The sequence below is a fragment of the Ambystoma mexicanum genome, chromosome 5q (assembly GCF_040938575.1).
Source record: "Ambystoma mexicanum isolate Mex_15411 chromosome 5q, UKY_AmexF1_1, whole genome shotgun sequence".
NCBI lineage: Eukaryota > Metazoa > Chordata > Amphibia > Caudata > Ambystomatidae > Ambystoma > Ambystoma mexicanum.
The window spans coordinates 990,453,024-990,473,789 of NC_090933.1; the positions used below are offsets into that span (position 1 = coordinate 990,453,024).

The 20,766-nt window shown below is 49.8% G+C and overlaps 1 protein-coding gene across 3 annotated transcripts in view; it reads right to left on the bottom strand.

Moving 5' to 3' along the window:
• Positions 1–20,766, bottom strand: part of NUDCD1 (NudC domain containing 1) — a 1,249,938-nt gene that overhangs the window by 732,526 nt on the left and 496,646 nt on the right. For 2 of the 3 annotated variants that reach the window (XM_069621511.1, XM_069621510.1), the window contains exon 5: positions 6,779–6,967. The exons of the other annotated variant lie outside the window; for it this stretch is intronic. In XM_069621511.1, coding sequence (XP_069477612.1) covers positions 6,779–6,967 — 189 coding nt within the window. The remainder of the gene's footprint in view (positions 1–6,778; positions 6,968–20,766) is intronic. 3 annotated transcript variants of the gene reach the window in all.

Consider the following 20,766-nt stretch of genomic DNA (forward strand, 5'->3'; position numbering starts at 1 on the left):
CAGGGTACGTGTATTTCAGGGGTGCGCGAGAAAATCTACACGCGAATGGGCTGGGTACGTGGATTTCAGGGGTGCGCGAGAAATGCTACACGCGATTGGCCTGGGTACGTGTATTACAGGGGTGCGGGAGAAATCCTACATGCGATTGGGCCTGTGCGAGTGGGGCAGTGTATTACGTGGGTGTGCGGGAAGTTGAAGAGGTGAATTGCCAGTGTGGGTCCTCCCAGGTCTCCCCTCTACCCCCTCCACGACCTCTGCAGGCAGCCCACACCACAGGGGACTAGCCTGCACCCCTGGTCATGTCCCGCAGGCAGCCCATCCACCATGGGCATGCCCCCCAGCCAAGCCACATGTCCCCCTGCACCCCCACCCCCCAGCACTGTGGGGCACCTGCCAGCAGGCCCCCAACCATGTCCCACTCATGTCCCCCTGCACCCCCACCCCCCAGCACTGTGGGGCACCTGCCAGCAGGCCCCCAACCATGTCCCACTCATGTCCCCCACCACCCCCACCCCCCAGCACTGTGGGGCACCTGCCAGCAGGCCCCCACCCATGTCCCACTCATTTCCCCCACCACCCCCACCCCCCAGCACTGTGGGGCACCTGCCAGCAGGCCCCCACCCCTGTCCAACTCATGTCCCCCACCACCCCCACCCCCCAGCATTGCGGGGCACCCTCCACCAGGCCCTCGCCCATGTCCCATCCATGCCCCCCTGCACCTGGGTCCCAACAATCCCCAATCATGTCCGTAATGGCCATCCTCCCCTGCCAAAAGGCCCAACCAACTATCACATCCACCCACATATCAAAGGCAATTACATGTTACACACCCAATGTAAATAATGCAAATGAACACATGTCTGTCACACACAATGGCTGCAAGTGAATGTTAAAACACCCAACATGACATGCATGAAAGCAATGAGATGATACGACACATTGAAGGATGAAAGTAAAAATGTATTGAAAATCAACTAGAATGGAAATGAAATGAGAAAAACCACAAAGAAAAACAACAAAAAGAAGATGAATGTCCATGAAAAAAATCCAAAAAATCAAAAAATCCATAGAAGAACCATTTACAAGACAATCCCGGGTCCATGAGCCCAACCAAATGAAACCGAACTATGTCAACTAACTAAAAACTGAACTATATACAAAAAAGTGGCGCATTGTCCAATCGCAACCAAATAAAAAAAAAAATTCAAAGGAAACCTACCACTAACTATATAACTATATACAATGGCAGCGGGCAAGTCCTGCGGCTCACTCTGTGATGTTGCCGGCCAGGGCATCATCGAACTCCATGTCGATGTCCCGGAGGCGGGACTCTGTCCTGGCCCCGAGGTCTCGCAGGGTCAACCCCGTGTCCAGCTCAAACTCCCTGCGAGCTTCCTCGAGGCACTCAGCCCGCCTCAACGCCCGACGCATGGAGAACTCCGCCCTGACCATGGTGAGCCGCTCCTCTTCCGCCCGCTCCGCACCTATCCGCTGGACCAACTGCTCCCACACGGAAGACACTGCCATCCCAGGGTTCTCCTGCCCTCCGGCCGATGCCTGCCCCTCTGATCTTGATGGCCCCGAGCCATGATGCCTCCCACGTCGAGCCTGCTGCTGCCTCCGACGCCACTGCCTCTGCCAGCACGACGGCATCCAGGCTGATGGAATCCACCGATGCCGTCGTGCACGTGCCCTGCCAGATGATGCCGGCACATCCTCCATCTGCAGGGGGACAGTTGCTGGTGTGTCCACCCCTGCTGGACCTTCGACTCCCGACTGTGGCAGGGATGGGGTCCCCACCGAGCTGGCTGCGTTGGTCGGGGCAGGTCCACAGGGGGCCCTGGTGGCATCTGGGCCGGAAGACGGCATGGAGCACGACTGGCGCATAGCCCCCACAGAGGAGGAGAGGGTCGCCAGAAGGCCACACACATGTAGGAAACCCCCGACCATGGCGGCTCCCAAATGGTTCACGTACGCACGGTGCTCTTCGTGATGATGTGCATGCTCCTCCCGGGAAGCATGCACCTCATCACGAATGCCAGCCGTGCGCAACGCGACACCAATCAGGACCCTCTCCACACGGCCAGGGGTCCCCTCGTCCGCAGGTAGAGGAGTGTCAGATGACATGGACATCTCCCCTACCTGCGGACGGGCCTGGGATGGGGCATCCCTGCTGGTGCATGGTGGTGCAGTCACAGTGTCAGGGACAGTGACATGCACAGGCACCTCCACGGCGACCTGTGCTGCCTCCTGCCCCTGGCCCTGGACTGCACCACTTGCACCAGCGGGGATGCCCCCACCAGGCCCCATGTGTGGCTCAGTAGCGGCCTCCTCCCCCTCTGTGGAAACCACCAACCTGGATGTCTCCACGCCGTCTTCCGCCGGTGCAAGCCCCTGTGGGGGCTCACCCACCCCTTCCGCTGCAGCCGTGGCGGCATCCCCGCCGCTCTGCTCCACAGCGCCTTCTCCGCCCTCTTCTTCACTTGCCACTGTGTAGAGGGAGACATAGAACACAAGCATCAGGGTACTGTACAATGGTCCCCTAGACAGGAAGCAACAGCAGATGAGTGGCACTGTCATACATCACTTCCATCATGTCCCTCCACAGCACATGGGTCAGTGCAGGCAAAACACATACAGTAACAGGCATGGCGCATGCCATGGACATTGGCATACATGACCAAGGGACTCATGATTCATACAATGTTGGTTTTAAACTCACATGCATCATGGGTCTTGCCATCACATGCACACACCTCACCGTAGTTCCATCAATCTGGCCTCGTACACCACAGACGCAGTGGATACAAGGATGACTAGGCTGCATCAGTGAATCTGAACATTGTCACAGACATGTGTCATGCATCCATGGCATTTACAAGTCACAGACACGCAGGTCAGTCACACACACATGGACACCATACGTGTACATGGGACCAGCACCCATCCCTCACCCCCACCCATGTCCAGGAACAGAGACTGCCATGCTTCCATGTGTCCATTCCGCACAGAGCCCCCCATGTTGCAATAGAACACATCACTGTACTCACATGCCTGACCATGATGTCCCTGCACACACACATACGTACATGGCCTATGTCACACATACAGGCAGGTATCAGACAACCAGCACACTGCAACATGCCCTGTCTCACACAGCAATGCTTGGCCACTTACCGGCCAACTCCAGATGGGTCTGCCTCCGAAGGATCTGGGCGTGGAGCGCTGGGTCTACGCGTTCCAGGACCCTCATCTGGATGTCACTCAGGCGTGCCCGGCCCCCCTCCGCGAGGCGCCGGGCCTTATTGAGGGTCCTGGACCTCAAGTCCTCCCAGCGCTTTTTGATGTGCTTGATGTCGCGGGTTGCCACCCCCTCCGCGTTGATGGCAACCACTACTTCGTCCCAGATCCTCTCCCGTCCTTCCTTGTTGGCGCGTGGTCTTCCGAAGAGGGCATCATAATGCCCCAGGACATGCTCCACCAGGACACCAACTTCCTTCTCACTGAAGCTGGTGGCCCTCTGCCTCTCTGGCTGGGGGTCGCCACTGGTCTCAGATGGTGCTTGCCCCGACATGGCGACCCCCGAGGCAGGCGTGGGTGGGCAACTGGGCCCGGGGCTGGGCTGTGGAGCGATGGTATCCCAGTCGGGAGTCTACTGTTCCAGCAGGGGTGGACACAGCAACTGGACCCCTGTAGATGGCTGATGTGCAGGCACCAAATGGCAGGGCACAGTGGCAGCAGGCAGGCAGGAGCAGATGGCACGTGGGAGGCTGCTCGGGGCACTGGGGGGGCAGTGATTCGGCCTTCTGGGCAGGAGCGTGGTCTTCCGTGTGTATTCGCGTGGCCAGCTTGATACGGAGTGATTTGGCACGTGAAAAATCTGCACGTCAGCGTGTAATTCGAGGAAAGGCCCTTAGCGCGTAAGCGCGTCTGCACGCATACGCATTTTCATTGGACCAAAGGCCCTCAGCGCGTGAGCGCGTCTGTGACGTGACGTGCGAGGGTGTATCCCTCATTGCACGTGATGACAGAACACACGTGGATTTCAACCAATCGCGTGTGAAAGTTCACGGCACCCCGGAACACACGTACCCAGGCCAATCGTGTGTAGAATTACTCGCGCACCCCTGTAATACACGTACCCAGCCCAATCGCGTGTGGAACTTCACGCGCACCCCTGAAATACACGTACCCAGCCCAATCGCGTGTAGAATTTCTCGCGCACCCCTGAAATACACGTACCCTGCTGAAATCGCGTGTGGAACTTCACGCGCACCCCTGAAATACACGCGCCCAGGCTATTCGCGTGTGGAACTTCACGCGCACCCCCGGAATACACGTACCCAGCCCAATCGCGTGTAGATTTTCTCGCGCACCCCTGAAATACACGTACCCTGCTGAAATCGCGTGTGGAACTTCACGCGCACCCCTGAAATACACGCGCCCAGGCTATTCGCGTGTGGAACTTCACGCGCACCCCCGGAATACACGTACCCAGCCCAATCGCGTGTAGATTTTCTCGCGCACCCCTGAAATACACGTACCCTGCTGAAATCGCGTGTGGAACTTCACGCGCACCCCTGAAATACACGCGCCCAGGCTATTCGCGTGTGGAACTTCACGCGCACCCCTGAAATACACGCGCCCAGGCTATTCGCGTGTGGAACTTCCCGCGCACCCCTGAAATACACGCGCCCAGGCTATTCGCGTGTGGAACTTCCCGCGCACCCCTGAAATACACGCGCCCAGGCTATTCGCGTGTGGTACTTCCCGCGCACCCTTGAAATACACGCGCCCAGGCCAATCGCGTGTGGAACTTCACGCGGACCCCTGAAATACACGTAGCCCGCTCCCCCAGGCCCGATCGCGTGAGAAACTTCACGCGAACCCCTGAAATACACGTAGCCCGCTTGCCGTGCTGGTACAGGGTTAGCGCAGCCCTTTGCGCTGGATTGGGGATTTTGATGGCTTTTCCCTGCGCGGAAGGCGTTCTTGGGGGCGTAACTGCCGCTGCTGCAAGGTCGATGCGCCACTGTGCGCCACGGCTGGTTTTGGTGGCTGGAATCCATGAATACGCTGTGCGCGGAAATGGGTTTTGGCGCACGCGGCTGGCGCAGGGATTCGCACGCGCACACTGTGCGCCAGCCGCGTGCGCCACTTGTGCGCTGAATTCTATGAATTACCCCCTTAGACTCTATATATGTCCAAACCCATAGAAAGTAGAGAGCTTTGAGATTCTGGAAAGTTCACAGACTGAGAAACCCTGCCAGAGCGGATAAGTGCGGAAGTTGGATAATACCTTAAGATGATGGAGGACTCCCTTTCATGCTTTGTTCAGACCTTTGCGAAAATAGGCCAGATTCCATGAGACTGATTCAAAGCAGAGGCCAGAAGTTATTGCTAACAGTGTGGCACTTCTTTGAGCTGCAAAATGCCCGTCAGTTCTGCAAATTAAAAGATACATCCAAAGCCCCAATGCAATTAGAAATAGTCCCTCAGAAATCATTTCTCTGCTAGGGGATGGGAGGGGAAGTCAGTGTGGGAACAGATTTAAAGTAGGATGCTGTAGCATTTAATGCACCTTGCTTTCTGACCATATTCAAACGCGAACAGGGAACCAAATTAAAACAGAACACTGTAGCATTTCCTTAGTTACTGTCAAGAGCGCACACAGTTGGCTCTAAAATTGCTACAGTGTTCCATTTTAAATTAGTTCCCCAGAAGCTACTGAATTTAAACTTTCACAGGTGCATTCCACAGTTTTCATAGTTTTAGACTGGGTTAATACATCTTCAACCTGTGGAAGCCATCGTCATTTTAAAAGACCAATTCTGAGAAAACCAACATCATTCTAGTGAGGTGAGAGGGAGATTAGCTTGCCCATGTCAATCCCCAGAAATCAATAAAATATTAAGGGGCAATAGAAATCCTTCTAATGATACTGCACAGAGGAGAGATGACTCTGTATTAAGTAGATTCAAATGTCCTCGTGGAATGGGGGCTGGGGCTTTAGTTCCTAGCCCTCAGAGAAATTGGCGCGATTTATAAATTAACCCATATGCCCTGCTCCCAAAATGAAAGCGCAGCTTCACTGAACCCAAACCCATGCATTACTAATTCAACATGCCACTGTGCGTTTTATATACATGCCTCCACTAGACGCCAATATCACTATAATCACCAAGATAATGCAATAGAAATATGTAAATGTATATGTTTGATGTTGATTTCTCAGGTGCCTATATGGGGGGTGAGGCAATCCAATTGAATGTCCATTTAAAGGCTTTCCCTTTAATACTTGTTGAGGTTGGAGAAAATAAAATGCAGGGGAATTATCTGTCATTCAATTAAATCAAAAGTATATTCAACTGCCTATTGTTGATGGAACTTTTTTAAAAAAAAACCTGTAATAGCTGACAAGCGGCAATATTGAAATTATATTGTTTATTAATGTTGGAAATGTATTTATATACAAATTTGAGTTATATGAAGGGATTCATATGTTTTATAAATTAGCCTTTATTTATTTTTGTAGACAAGCTGCCTGTAGATTGTATAACTTTGTTAGCGACATCCCCATCAAAAAGTTAAGGGACCGCCTTTGGTTTTGATTAATTATTTTAATACATTTGAATCTCAAGGTCAAATACAGTCTGTGTCTTGTCCCAGACGTTTGGTGTGGATGCGTTCGATAAGAGCTGCCGGCTCCATGAAATAAATTCTAAGGCCAAGATATATTCTGGAAATCAATAACATTTCCTTATAGTAGTAACCCTACCTCTGTTCTCGTCCTCTTCCATTTTCTCTTCCTCGCTCTCTTCAATATGACTCCCTTCACCAGACTTGTAAGTGAAAGGCTTGTAAGATGCAATCATCAAACCATTGCCACCAGATTCTATAGCTGCATAATGTGGCACTGATTTTCCATTCATGACTCGCCGCTTTAAGATTTCATATTTTTCATCATCTTTCAAGAAAAGTTGAATAAAACGTTAGCAAAATAAATAAATCTTACAAAAACATCCATTTATAATAATGTTGTGTATGCAAAAGACTTGTTTTTAAAGCCACAGGTATTAAATAACAATAAAATAAAATGTCATATCTTACATTTGAGAATGTGTTTGATTACAAACATAAATACGCTTCACAATAAAATGGAGCAAAAAAAGTTTAAAATAAATGTGAAGACCCAGCCACTTTGTAGCACCCATTGTGGAAAGGGGAGAACAGGTATGGGGAAGGGATACAAAGGGGGAGGGGCTAATTTAGGGGCTTGGGAACATTCAGGAACATTTAAATGCAAGGGAAGGAGGCTGGGGTTGAATGCATACGCTGAGAATCCAAACTATCCATGATAGCAGGTATGTGTAAAAATGATAGTTAATTGAAAAATGGCACATACATGCAAGAGATACAATAGTATGATAACCATGGCAATACAGTGGAGCCTGCAAGAATTATCACAGCAGTTGTACCATAGTAGATCAAAATTGTTTACTTTGAATACCAAGAACTAACATCATCCAAGTCAACTGTCCAAGAACAGCACAGGAAAGAAATCTGCATAGCCATAAATACCGGACTGAAAGTGGTGCCACCGACACTGTGGAGCAGGATTATGAAGAGGGGATACATTTTGAGCACATGTAGGCAAGTAAGGATCAGGATCAATATCTTTATTGGTCAGCAAATGTATGCTTGAAAAGGAAAGCCTTTAGAGGCTTTATGAAGTGGAGATGATTATCCAAAGTCACCAAGGGTGTGGGAATGGAGAGACTGTTCTATAGGGAGACTCTTGGAGTACTAAGCAATCAATCACCAGGTTTCCTTTTCTCAGCATCTGCTGGCCCGAGGAAGAATGTGTTAGCAGCCGTAATGCACTAGTAGGGCAGTACTTTGCAATCTTCTCAAGAATATAGCCAGGATCCAGTCCCCATTAAGCATGTTGGATAATGCACAGTGTTATAAAGTATATATGCTGCTTTGCAGGCAAACTACACAAGGATTTAAGAGCTTCTGTTCTATAGACTTCAAACCAAGAATCAGTCTATCAGCTTATTTTTGGATGACTTGACGAAGGGGCCAAATGGCTGGCAGGTAGGTAGGTTGTATCCTGGGAAGGCTCTGAGGCAGACGTAAGAAAATTCACTTTTATCTGTATTGTTGCTTTGTCATCTAAGTAAATCAGTCTGTATTTCGTGCAGGGCACAGATAGTGGTTTCCATTCGGGTCTTATTGGACGTAGGTTTACTTTTCTAGACGGCTTTTGTTTTATGCACATTTTACACATGCATTTTAATTGTTTTTGTCAGAGACCAGGGTCCTCTAAATGGTATGTTGGGGCTGGCCACATTGGTCATTGCTCGCAGCTTTGATTTCAACCATTTTGGATTGGTCGATGACGCGCAGCAATGTTTTTGTGGTCCCTGGGTGAAAGTATTTTGCCTGGTTTTGACTTACAATTATGTGGCGGATGCAAGGAGTTATTATTCATAACAGAAACCTTCAGTGGATGCAATACAATGGCTATGAGGTGAAGGAGATGCTAAAGTGGTGGATTTGTCAGTTTTCACTGTGTGCCACCATGGTTTTGTTCAGTGCAGTGAACCAGGCAGTGGCCTTTGCAGAACCAATTTTCTTTACATAGCAGCTACACGTTTAATCATTCTACTCCAAGTTTCCGTAGTCCAATTCGGCTGACGTAAGGTCATTGGCATTTCATTCACAGAAACGGCTTTCTAAAATCTTAACTATACAAGCTTTATTATTATGGCAGTTTTAACCTTATCTACATTTTTTATTTTTTTATTTATTGATTTAGCTGAAATGAATCAACTTTTCAATATATATGTACCATTAAACAACCAAATGATTACATTACAAAATGTTTAAGTAAATTAAGGAACAACACAGAATTATGCATAAAAAAGTGATATCAATGTAAAAAATGACATCAAAACATACAATTGACATAAAATTGGCACAAAATTAACATCATCTAATTACATGAAGTTACACACTAGAGTTCTAATTTCAACAAAGTCAGGAAGTTTACAGTTGCTACTTGGATGGAGACATTGCGAGTAGACAACAAGAAATCCCATCTTTGTGCAGAATCTGACATTCCTAAATGGGCACAGTGATGCGCAAAGTACTTCAAGCACTCTTTGACCAATGAAGGACACTGCGATAATAAAGGTTCAAGTCACTCTCCAGCATCTCTATTTAGACAAAAGCGACAAATTCATTTCCCGAAGAATCACTTTACGCCTAACTAGTATCTCTCGAATATGCCAAAGGTTAAAGCGCAATCGTAAAATTCCAGAGCGTATTTGTGGAGATGGAAATTTAAGGAGATATGGTTCCAATGTCCCAACTCTTATGTTGGAACTCCTGAGCACACTCGTGTTTATACCATATGCATTCTGTTCTGGTTTTAATCCAGTCATTGCGTTAATCATATCTTTAGCTTCGTCAGGGTTAGCAACCAATATGTCAATAGTGACATCAGACCTTATCAGAATCAGATAGACCTCTCTGAGCCAACACTTAACAAAGCTATGATTTGAAGCAAACACATAGCTTGACAGTAGCTTCAGAATGTCATTAGCAGGAGTCGAGATCAAACATTTACGCAAAAAGGCACATACCTTCCAATGATATTGGGCATGCAGAGATACTAAACCCAATTCGTATTGCAACCAGGGCCCCGGAATACATTGTGGGAGATGCAAAACTGATTTCCAAAATTTCGCTTCAAATTTGTCTAACATCTGATTTGGCCACATCGATTGAGTTTCCAGACCATATAAAATACAAGGTACAGCTTTTTGTTTCCAATATATTAAGGCTGGCTTTAGTGTGAGTTTGCCATAACGATGCAATACAAATTTGGTTTGAGAGATTGCGGTGTCCTATTTTTGGTTCATGCAGTCTAGATGCCCTTTGGCTACAACAGTGCCCTCAAATATCATACCCAAATAGGTATAGCTTGGAACTATCAGTAATTTAACTATTGATCGTCCATGCAAAGTTTTTGGTGCTAGATTTATTAGCCGAATAGATGACAATTTGGGTTTTATTTTTCTTAATTCAGTTCTATGTAGGTGTTAAAGGCTGCAAGTAACATTTGCAGGCTAATGGGGTTTTTTGAAATTAAAACCAAATCATCGGCATACATTAGCGTTTGAATGGGAGTACCATTCAATTTTGGTGACTCTGAGGACACTGTCAAGAAAGCGAGGATAGCTCAGCGGCAACGTGTTTGCCTTGGAAAGATGATGTTACGCTCACCTGGCTCCCACAGGGGCGTCAATCTGAACTGGACAGCTGCGGTCTCCACCAATGTGACGCGTAGTGCCGAGTTGACAGACTGACTGCCCCACCTAGCTTTGTTTGCTTGGCCCGTAGGAGTATTCTTCTGCAAATGGAGAAAGGGAATTAACCACCCGTGGAGTTGAGTGTTAAACCCCACCCCCGCTGTTCTCTCACCTGATGGTTTGGAAAGATGAGCTCTCCATCCTGCATTGAGCGTAGGGGCGCGTAGATAACCAGTTGCTTCACTGGTTCGAAGGAATTGGTGAGTTCCAGAACAATATTGACTCAGATTCCGGGCGAGACGTCGTAAGCATATAGTTTGTAAGAGTTCAAATGTCTGACTTTCACTTTTGTCCGATTCCTTGCAGGTTGCAGCTTGACCCTAGCGAAGAGTTCCTCGTGGCAACCGGTAACATTCAGGTAAGGATTTGTATTATCCAACACAGTTCAATAAAATAATGTCAGTATGTAACCTGTGGCTTTCTCCCTTATTCAAGTGCTGAGAGAAATTATGAAGTCTCGGGGAATAATGCCTCCGGCGGTAAAATTAGGTAAGTCTATTGTGGTGAGGCGGGCGAGGCTGAAGATCTGTCATGTAGAACGGACGTGTCTCCTGTGCGCTCCGTGCCAATGTGCCATCATAAGCTGATTTTCATGCATTTCTGCTAACTTTTAAAAGCTGCAACTTGCACCATTCGTTGCCGGATCTCGTCAGCTGTCCCTTGATCCGTCTTTCAGACGGTTGGAGACAACCTACATCGACATACGTCGAGCGAGAAGAGCCGGAGCTGAGAACCAAAATGGCGGCTCCCGCGTCCTGAGTTTCGAGGGACCGGAGCGCGCCTGCACCGCGGAGGGCGTCGTCCATCGGGGCCTGCCGGGGAGCCGAAACAACCGGCCAGCCTGCACCGGGGTCGGGAGAAAGAGCAACCACGCTCGTAGACAGAGCAACCCGCCCTCTGAGCCTCCATCCAGCGGCGTCCTGCCCGCGACCGCGGAGCCCTGACGAGACCTGCGGCCGGCCGGAGCCGCGAAGGTGAGCGGGACGGGGGGTAACCAGTGACAGAGGACTTGCGACCACCCTCCATCCCACGGCTGGGAGTGTCGCTGAGGCCGACAGCCGACTCCACCACCTTGCGCCCTTCAGCCGACACCGAGAGCGACCCATGCCCAACGCTCCATACATCCACAAGAACTGGTGAATCCCCGGACGGCCTCAGCTTACTCTCCTCCCACGCGGCCTTCGCCCACAAGACGGGGCGCTGGGCACTGCCGAAACATGACGCCTGCCTCTTCGGGTGTGCGAAGCCCTGCGTCGACGCCCAGATATTGCAGCCTCTCCCCCCCCCTTCACTTTCACCTTGGCCCTGGGGCCCGCGGCAACAGCACGAGGAACCCCGCCACGCCTCTTACTGGCGGCCTACCACCGGCGCCTCTGGCGCGAGAGAACTGTGCAATCACAAGATGGCTGGTAAAAGTAGCAGGCCCAAGCAACGGCAGACCACCCTGGACACGTACGCAGCCAGTGAATCTCCAAACCCTGAGATCACGATTTGTGTGCCCACAAATCTTCAATCGGACCATACAGCACCGGCGGCACCTGAACCCAGCAACACCCAGCTCCTCGAAGCCATCAGACTTCTACAAACAACGATGGAGCACAAAATCGATGCTGTTGCCATTGACCTGGGCCTTCTGCGCCAAGATGTCCGCTCTCTGGCCGGCAGGACTGACGCACTCGAAATACAGGTCAAGGAAAATACTGAATCCAAAACGCAACTCCTCCGAGACGTAGACGAGCTCCAACAACGAGTCAAGAATTTGGAAGACAGGGCGGAGGGGAGAGCCCGTCGCAACAATATTCGTCTCCTTGGGCTACCTGAGGGTATCGAGGGCTCCGACTCCACTAACTATATTGAGAACCTCCTGCTGCAAGAGGTGGGAGCTGGGAGCTGGCAAGCTCTCCCAAGGCTTCTCTATCGAAAGGACCCACAGATCCCTTGCTAAAAGACCTCCGCCGGGCGCTCCACCCAGGCCGGTGATCGCGAAAGTCCTTAATTACAGAGACCGAGAAGTGATCCTAGCCTTTTCTCAAGCGGGTGGTCAAATCAAACGAGACTCTGCCACAATTGCAATCTGCCCTGACTACACCTTCCAGGTTCAAGTGAACAGAGCCCAGTTTATACACACAAAGGCCAGATTGAAGGCAGCTGGGTTGCGTTACATGCTCCAGTACCCTTCAAGACTCAAAGTGCTGCACAACAACAGGGCACACCTATTCAAAACTCCGGCACAGGCCAGAGACTGGATGGATGGACAGCAAATCCCCGACATCGAAGAAAGAAAGCGGAAACCTAGATAATGTCTCTTCCGTCATTTCGACAGCAATCATGCAGCCTTCACCCACCACCGGCGGGCGAAACGAGCCCCCTACTCAGCTGAACGGATCCTGATATGGAGACACTCGAGCCAAGGTCCACTCCACCCCCTGGAAATTTCTTTCCTTTTTTTGGGTGTACATACCCACCCGTAGGGCACCTAGTGACCCATGCACGGTCCTACGGAGCGGAAACGGGATTGTCATAACGAGGGTAACCTCGCTGGGCTAGTTCTATGTTTGGGTTGTTTACAGTTAAGGGGGGAGGGTGGGAAACGGGGAGTTATTATTATAGTTGGGAACTGCAAACGGGAATCACCAAGACCACGGAAGCATTCGTCATGCATTTCAGCATCAATAAGACTCAGAGTCCTGCTGGCGCCACTCGTCCGACTACGCAACAACTATGGCTGACACAGTTAAGATCGTCACATGGAACGTTAGAGGCCTGAACAGCTTTGTCAAACAACGACGCGTCCAGTCCTACTTGGAGATGCAAGGTCGGAATCGCCATGCTCCAAGAGACTCACCTGTCTGCCAAAAAGCTAGACGCCTTGGCCAAAACTTGGCGTGGCACCCTAGTGGGTTCCACATACTCCTCCTATGCCAGAGGGGTCCTGATCTGGATTGCCCCCACGGTCCCCTTCAGGCTCACCAGCACTAAATCACACAACGAGGGGAGAATGGTTGTGGTTTGTGGTTCTATTGAGGGTAAAGAACTGTGCCTGGTCAGCACTTACGCACCCAACCACGACGCAACTACCTTCTTCCACTCCCTCCACACACGGCTCACCCCGTATATGGACAGAATTATGATATGGGGGGGGGCGATCATAACTGCACCCTCGACCCTTTGCTGGACAGATCCGACGACAAACACGACCGCCCCTCCCCTCCGGCCAAAATACTTTCCAGGTTAGTCCACCAGTTGCAACTAAGTGATATTTGGAGGGACCAGCACCTGGGGGAACGCGAGTACTCCTTCTACTCCCCCCCCCACATGCCGTGCATACCAGGTTAGATTATATCTTTCTCAGCCAGACACAGCAGTCTATGTTTGTTGACGCGCAGTACTTGCCGAGGGTGCTGTCCGATCATTCTCCCCTGCTGGTCACCTGGGAGGTGTTCCCGCCTAGACTCCCCATACCCACGTGGAGATTGAGAGCCAAAGCTCTACTTGATACATCATTCAGAGAGCACATTAGAGACGAGACCGAAGAATATTGGGAGAACAACCTACATAGCGTTAAATACATAGGCACCGCCTGGGAGGCATATAAGGTGGTCATGCGGGGTGAGATGGTCGCAGCAGTTGGGGGCGCCCAGAGATCCATCACAGCCCTGTTAGAACAAGCCAAGGGAGACCTGCGCACCCTCGAGGGCAGGGCTGACTCATCTCCCAATCATTTACTTAAAATTTCCGAACTTAGACAAACCTGCCTAAAGCACTGGGAAGCCCTAGGTAAACTAAGCTACGCCAAACACACGGAGAGAGTCCATGCCCTGGGAGACAAGCCCGGGAAACACTTAGCCTGGCCCTACAAAAGGGAAACCCCCAGGCCGCCCATATGCAACATACTCGCACCAGATGGCACTACTGTGCATACCCAACTGGAAATCAACTGGTTTTCTCCAGCTACTACCATAATTTGTACTCCGAGACCCCCCCCCCCTCTGACACGGGGATCGAGGACGCCCTTGACGTCATCGATTTGCCGAAACTAGACCTGCATATGGCCGAGACTCTCGATGAGCCCATCACTCCCGACGAGGTCAAGGTGGTGATTAGAACGCTACCGGCTGGGAAGACCCCGGGCTTGGATGGCCTCCCAGGGGAGTTCTATAAAACCTACGAGGAAACACTCGCCCCCATATTGGCCCAGGTCTATAACGAGGCCTTCGAGCGCGGCACCCTCCCGGATTCCCTGAGCGAGGCCGTGATAATACCCTTACTCAAACCTGGGAAGGACGGAGCAGATTGTGCCTCATACAGGCCCCTCTCCATGCTAAATGTAGACTGCAAGATCCTCACCGCATTGCTCGCCTCCAGACTGCGCAGAGTGATCCCACTGTTGATCCATCAAGACCAGACTGGATACGTCCCCGGACGATCCATTACTGAGAACTTGCGTAGGCTGCATCACGTTATTTATAGTACCGAGGGAAGACCACAGAAACTTGCGGTGGCATCACTGGATGCCACCAAAGCTTTTGATTCCGTGAGGTGGGAATGGCTATATGCTACCATGGCAAAGATGGGAATTGGTCCTGTATTTCTAAAATGGACCCAGCTGGTTTACGCCAACCCCACGGCAAGAGTTCGAACTAATAGAACCTTTTCTGCGAAATGGTCCCTACACAGAGGCACCCGCCAGGGATGCCCCCTATCCCCCATGCTGTAAATCATCGCAGCCGAGCCTGTAGCAGCCTACCTGAGACAGGAATATGGAGATGAGGGAATCACCATAGATGGGAGAACTCATCTCGTCTCCATGTACGCGGACGACACCCTCTTATATTTGCAGGACCCCGAACACCTCCTACCCTACATTCTCTACCCCCTAGCCGCACTACACAGTGATCATTATGGGTCCCTCCCTCCCTTAGATCTCGAATGGCAGGCGACATTGTTTAAATATCTGGGGATAACCATACATCGGACCCCCGGCACGGAACATATACTTAACACCGTAAGGGCCAAAGACTCTCTCTCGAAGTCTATGGAATTTTGGGGGCGGCTTCCGCTCTCGGTGGCCGGGAGGGCGGGCCTCCTTAAGATGGTCGCCCTGCCCCGCCTCTTGCACTACTTCACTAACATTCCCTTCTACATCCCCCCCGGCGTTCTTTAAAGATCTCAACAAGCTCTGTAGGGGCTTCCTTTGGCAGGGAGGCAGGCATAGGGTGGCATTGGAGACCCTCCAGAGACCATACGAGGGGGGTGGGCTGAAGATCCCCAATTTTGAACTTTATTTCCTAGCCAGCCAGCTGAAACACATTGCGCGGTGGATGGCCGGCGAGAGCACAACAGACACCCGCCTCCTCCAACCGGCCCTCCCCCAGCTATTACTCAGGGATCTGCTGTGGACCAAGAGGAGTGCTCTCGAACACTGCCCTTACCTCGTCAAGCTGGGACTCCGACTCTGGAAAAGGGCCTGCAAACTGGTCGGGTCTGAAGACCCATACTCCCCAGAGATCCCCATTGCAGCACTCATGTCCAACCATTCCTGGGGGCAACTTGAGACCTGTACACAATGGGAGCCCCTCGGGGTGGCCACAGTTGGGGACCTGATCCAGGAGCAGACGGTATTAGCCTTCCCAGACCTTAGTGATGCCACTGGCCTCCCGGCCAGGCAAATCCTACTGCACAGAGCGGTCATACAGGCCCTGACTAGCAGGTGGCCTGTCGCTGGTGACCTGAATGACGAAAACAAATGTATTGAAACAATTCTTAATGCCGCCGAGGGGGGCCACGAAACCTCACGTATTTACGAGGCCTTACTATGGGGCTCCACCAAAGAAGACCTCAGATGCCGAGACAAATGGGAAACCAAACTGAATCTGGTCTTCGAAGACAAAGCCTGGGGCGATATAACCCACTACCATAAAATAATCTCCCGGAACGCCCGATTACAGCTCATTCAACTGTACGTCACGAACAGAGCATATCTCACCCCGGAAGCCATATCCAGATTCACAGGTGCGACCACCCAATCATGCCCCAAATGCAACGAGCCCAAGGTTGGCATGACCCACATGTTCTGGGGATGCTCAGTGATCAGAGAATTCTGGACTCAAGTGAGGGATAGAGTGGCCGGTGCAGACATTGACATCGAAGTGGACGAGCCCTCGGCATGCATCTTAGGCAGGTTTAAGCGCAGCAGGGAGAACAAACCCCTCAACAGGCTGAGAGACCTTATTTACATAACTGCCAAGAGGCGCATAGCCATGGGGTGGAAGAGCCCCAAAGGCCCACCAATGCCCCTATGGTGGGGGGACCTTACAAAGTGGATTGCAGCGGAAACCGTGGCATGGGAGACTGCGATCCAAGTGCAGAGGCTTGACTCCAGCGAAGAGCTACACCACTGGGGGCCTTAACTGTACTCTTGTTATACCCTGAATCACAGGAGAGCGAGATAGCTGGGGAAGGCGACCCAGGGCCGAGCATGGACTCTTGACAAACTTAGTGCTTACTGTGGTCTCGGGGGGAGGGGAGCGAGGGGTGGGGGATAGTTGGGGATTTAATTTTTCTTCTGATATGCTCAATCATCACCACCGATGCCCGTTTTACTCTTTGTTATTGTTTGTAATGAAACTAATAAAATATATTAAAAAAAAAAAAAAGTCTATTGTGGTGAGAAGGATTCCCCTGGTTTGTCCCTTTGTTTCATCTTGCTGTCCTTTTGTTCCCCTTAGGGGCCGGGGTGCGGCGTAGATGCGGTGGAGGCTGCGCTGACCCGTGAAGAGGAATAGTACCCCCGGCGGTAAAAATCAGGTATGTCTATGGGGTGTAACTAATATTGCCTCGGTTTATTCCCTTGGCTCACCTTGCTGTTCTTGTGTTCCCCTTAGGTGCCGGAGTGCGGCGGGAACATGCAGAAGGATGCGGTGGATAGTGAAGAAGCTGCGAAGGCCGGCGAGTTCAGCGTGGCGCTGCAGCAGGCGAGGCGACACGCATAACATAACTTCTTTCTTCCAGCTCGAAGGGGCAGTAGATAGGGAATTCAGGTAAGGATCAAAGGTAATGCTCTTGTTCTAGCCTTTTCTCTTTCTTTCTCCCTCTTTCTAGGAGCTCCAGACTAGAGGAGGGCGTGCAGAAGACTGGATGCAGACTTGCAGGCACGGTGAGCGTTACGCTGCTGGATGCAGAATAACGCAAAGCGTGTGCTGCTCTTCAGGCGTGGTTTAAATAGCTCCCAAAGTAGTCCCAGGTAAGTATTCCTCCTCGACCCCACCTGAGTAAAAAATAGTCCCTAGGTAAAGTAGTCCCTTCCAAGCCTCTTTTGGCTTGGAGCTCTTGCAGCATGGTCTTTATCAGGTAAGTTTTAATCTATGAGCCTGGCGCCATAGACGCCAGGACTGCACCCAAATAGCCCCTAGCAGGGGTTGTTGGGCTTGCTTGGAATAACTGGATGCTTGCTTCCGGGGTTACTGGACTTGATCTGGATCCCCAGGGGTAGGCATCATGACAGATGACGACACAAAGCAACACAGGTTCGATCCCCAAGTCAGCGCTTAGAAACCTCTGGGTATTTAAGCACGTTATAAATATGCAACTAAGACAAAAAAAAAAAAACAATTACACAACTAAAAAACAAACAATTCCTGTAACAGTGCCTCGATGCCCGCAGGCTGTGTGTGCGCTTTAAAAATGCAAATAAATAAAATAAATAAAATCATGCATAAATTAATAAAAAATTGCGGAAGCAAGCAGACAACCTTGCTTAAGGCCTCGTGCTGTAGGAATATAAGCAGACAACAGCCCCACTAGTGTCAGTCGAATGCGTATCGAGGTTTGCGAATGGAACGCATAAATAATCTCCCGCAGTGTCCGAGGACAATTATCGCGATTTAATTTGGTCATAAGAAGAATCGCGATATGGCATCGAAGACAGTATGTAAATCAACAAACGCAAAAAAATACGGGTTGTTTTAATGTTTGACATTGTGTCTTTATGGCATTGAAGCAAAACAGATTTATATTTGTACCCATTCCTGCAAGAAACCCGGTCTGAAAAGGGTCGCGCCTGTGGCTTACCTTTGTCCACACACTGAAATTGCGCAAAATCAATTTAGCAAACGTTTTCCCCGGCGCGTCTAGTAGCGCAATTGGTCAATAATTATGCGGCTTTGTGCGATCCCCTTTTTTGTGGATCAGTACAATTCTGGACGTCTTCCAAGAAAAAGAATGGTACGTGACAGTAGTACCCGTTGAAATAGCTTGTCTAGAATTGAAGCCCATAAATGTGAATTCGCTTTAAACATCGAGTTGCTAAGCCCATTGGGGCTAGCAGCCCTAGATGAACTGATCTTTTTAATACATTCTTCAATGATGGGCTGTGAGCATTCCACTACCCAAGCTTCACCAACCGCAGGCACATGCACAAAGTTCACAAAGTTGGAATCGGCTTATAGATTTGTGTAGTGCTGAATCCACTGGTTCTCAGTGACACTATGGGATTGTGCCATAGGCTGTGATTGATGAGCACAGTGATTAAATATGGCCCATGTCTCTGCTGAATTTTTGCTAGCAATCACTCTCAGCATATTCTCACTATCATTTTGTAGAGTATGAGCTCGATGTTGTCGGATCCAGTTATGATGTCTGCACTTGGCAGACTTCAGAAGCTGGATCTGAGACGGTTGATTCAAAAGAAGAATTTGTTTTTTTTCCCATCAATATTGTATTGTTTTTGCCTTGATTTCAGGATCGAACGCGCCTGTGTGTGTGTGTGTGTGTGTGTGTGTGGGATAACCGCGCTTGTCCAGTACTCTTGCTTGTGTTCTTAAATGGCAGAAGTACATTTGGATAGTGGTTTGGTGTTTGCAATTTAGCATTTAGATCAATCAGTCTGTCTAACTCCATTAAGTTTGGCCTGGACAAAGCGGAAACACGTTTTCGCATTATTGACCACTAAGTCTTGAAAGATCTTCTGCTTATTGGTAGGCTCAGAGACCCTATCAATTTTTTATGCTAAAAGATTGTGGTCACTGTGAGTTTGGGGAATCACTTCAAATGATTGTATTTTTCCACCTAGATATGAAACTACAGATATGTAGTCAATAATGCTACTCACTGTTTCCCTTCGCAATGTTGACCGTGCCAGAATGTCACCTTCCATTGCCATTGACCATATGAAAATTTCTTTCCATCATGAAGGTATTCCATTGGTTAACTTTAAATGATTTGGGTTTTCCCTTGAACGTCATGCAATCTAGGTTGAGGTCTCCCACTACAATCATATCTGGAATGTCTGAGGCATTCATCACCAGATCAAGAAGTCTAGTTAGGCCTGAATAGAAGGCCTCATCTGTTAATCCCATGGCATTTCGATAAATGTTAATAAAGGCAATCTTATGGTGGGGACACACAATTTTAACTAATTGTATGTAGGAACTCTCGGAGTCCCACTGCAAGACAGACACTTTGGCACATGTTGACACCCACCAGTAGAGCTGATGATGGTCTGCCTTTTGCCCCCGCAATAGCCGGCAACAATGCCACTTCATAGTTATCTCAGGGAGGTGTGTTCGTGAGCCAGGTCTCCTGTAAAGCTATGACGTCAAAGGCAATGGGAAAACTGAATCGAGGAATGTAGATGTGAATGTCCACAGGTGTTCCAGCTTGCAATAGTGAAGGAGCGTCGAGATTGGGCTGGTGGTTAAGACATAAGCGGAACCCTTGAGTTGATTGAGGCCATACTTGCTCTACCAGGATAGGTATTTGCTGTAGGGTTGTGGTGCAGTTAAACTCTCGCATTCATCCCAACAGGATCCTGTGCAATCAAGAAGCCCATGTCGAAAAGTCGCATTTTCGCCTTCCACATTGTATTCAGGACTACACCTGATGGGATCCACAATCTTACCACTGAGCATGTAATATCAGAAAGGAATTCAATCTGTTCGATATCACTCGAGGAGATGTTTTCTATCTCAACCAGATCAGAGAATATGTTGAGTACACTGCGCCTATTGAGATCATAGGCCTTGAAAGGGCCATGTCTACATTTCAAGATCAAAGAATGGCAACTTGCATCATTTTGTTGGGTGTGTCGAGAGGAAGATGTTAGAAGGCCTTTCACCTGGAGGTCTAGACTATGGATGTCAGTATTCACCGGGTGACTGACATTATTAAGGCACTCATGATGAGTTGTGAGATTCTCGGGTGCTTATCGATGGACCTTGTGGGGCGGCAGACATCTCCTGGACGCCACTTGTGAGCTGCCAGGGTCGTGACTGCTGTTCCATAGGTGAAGGCTGGGGAATTTTATCACCAGACACCAGTTGAAGGCGCTGGGACAAATAGTTGTCCACAGCTTTCTTGAGATGGTCTAACAAGGTCAGTAGCGAGG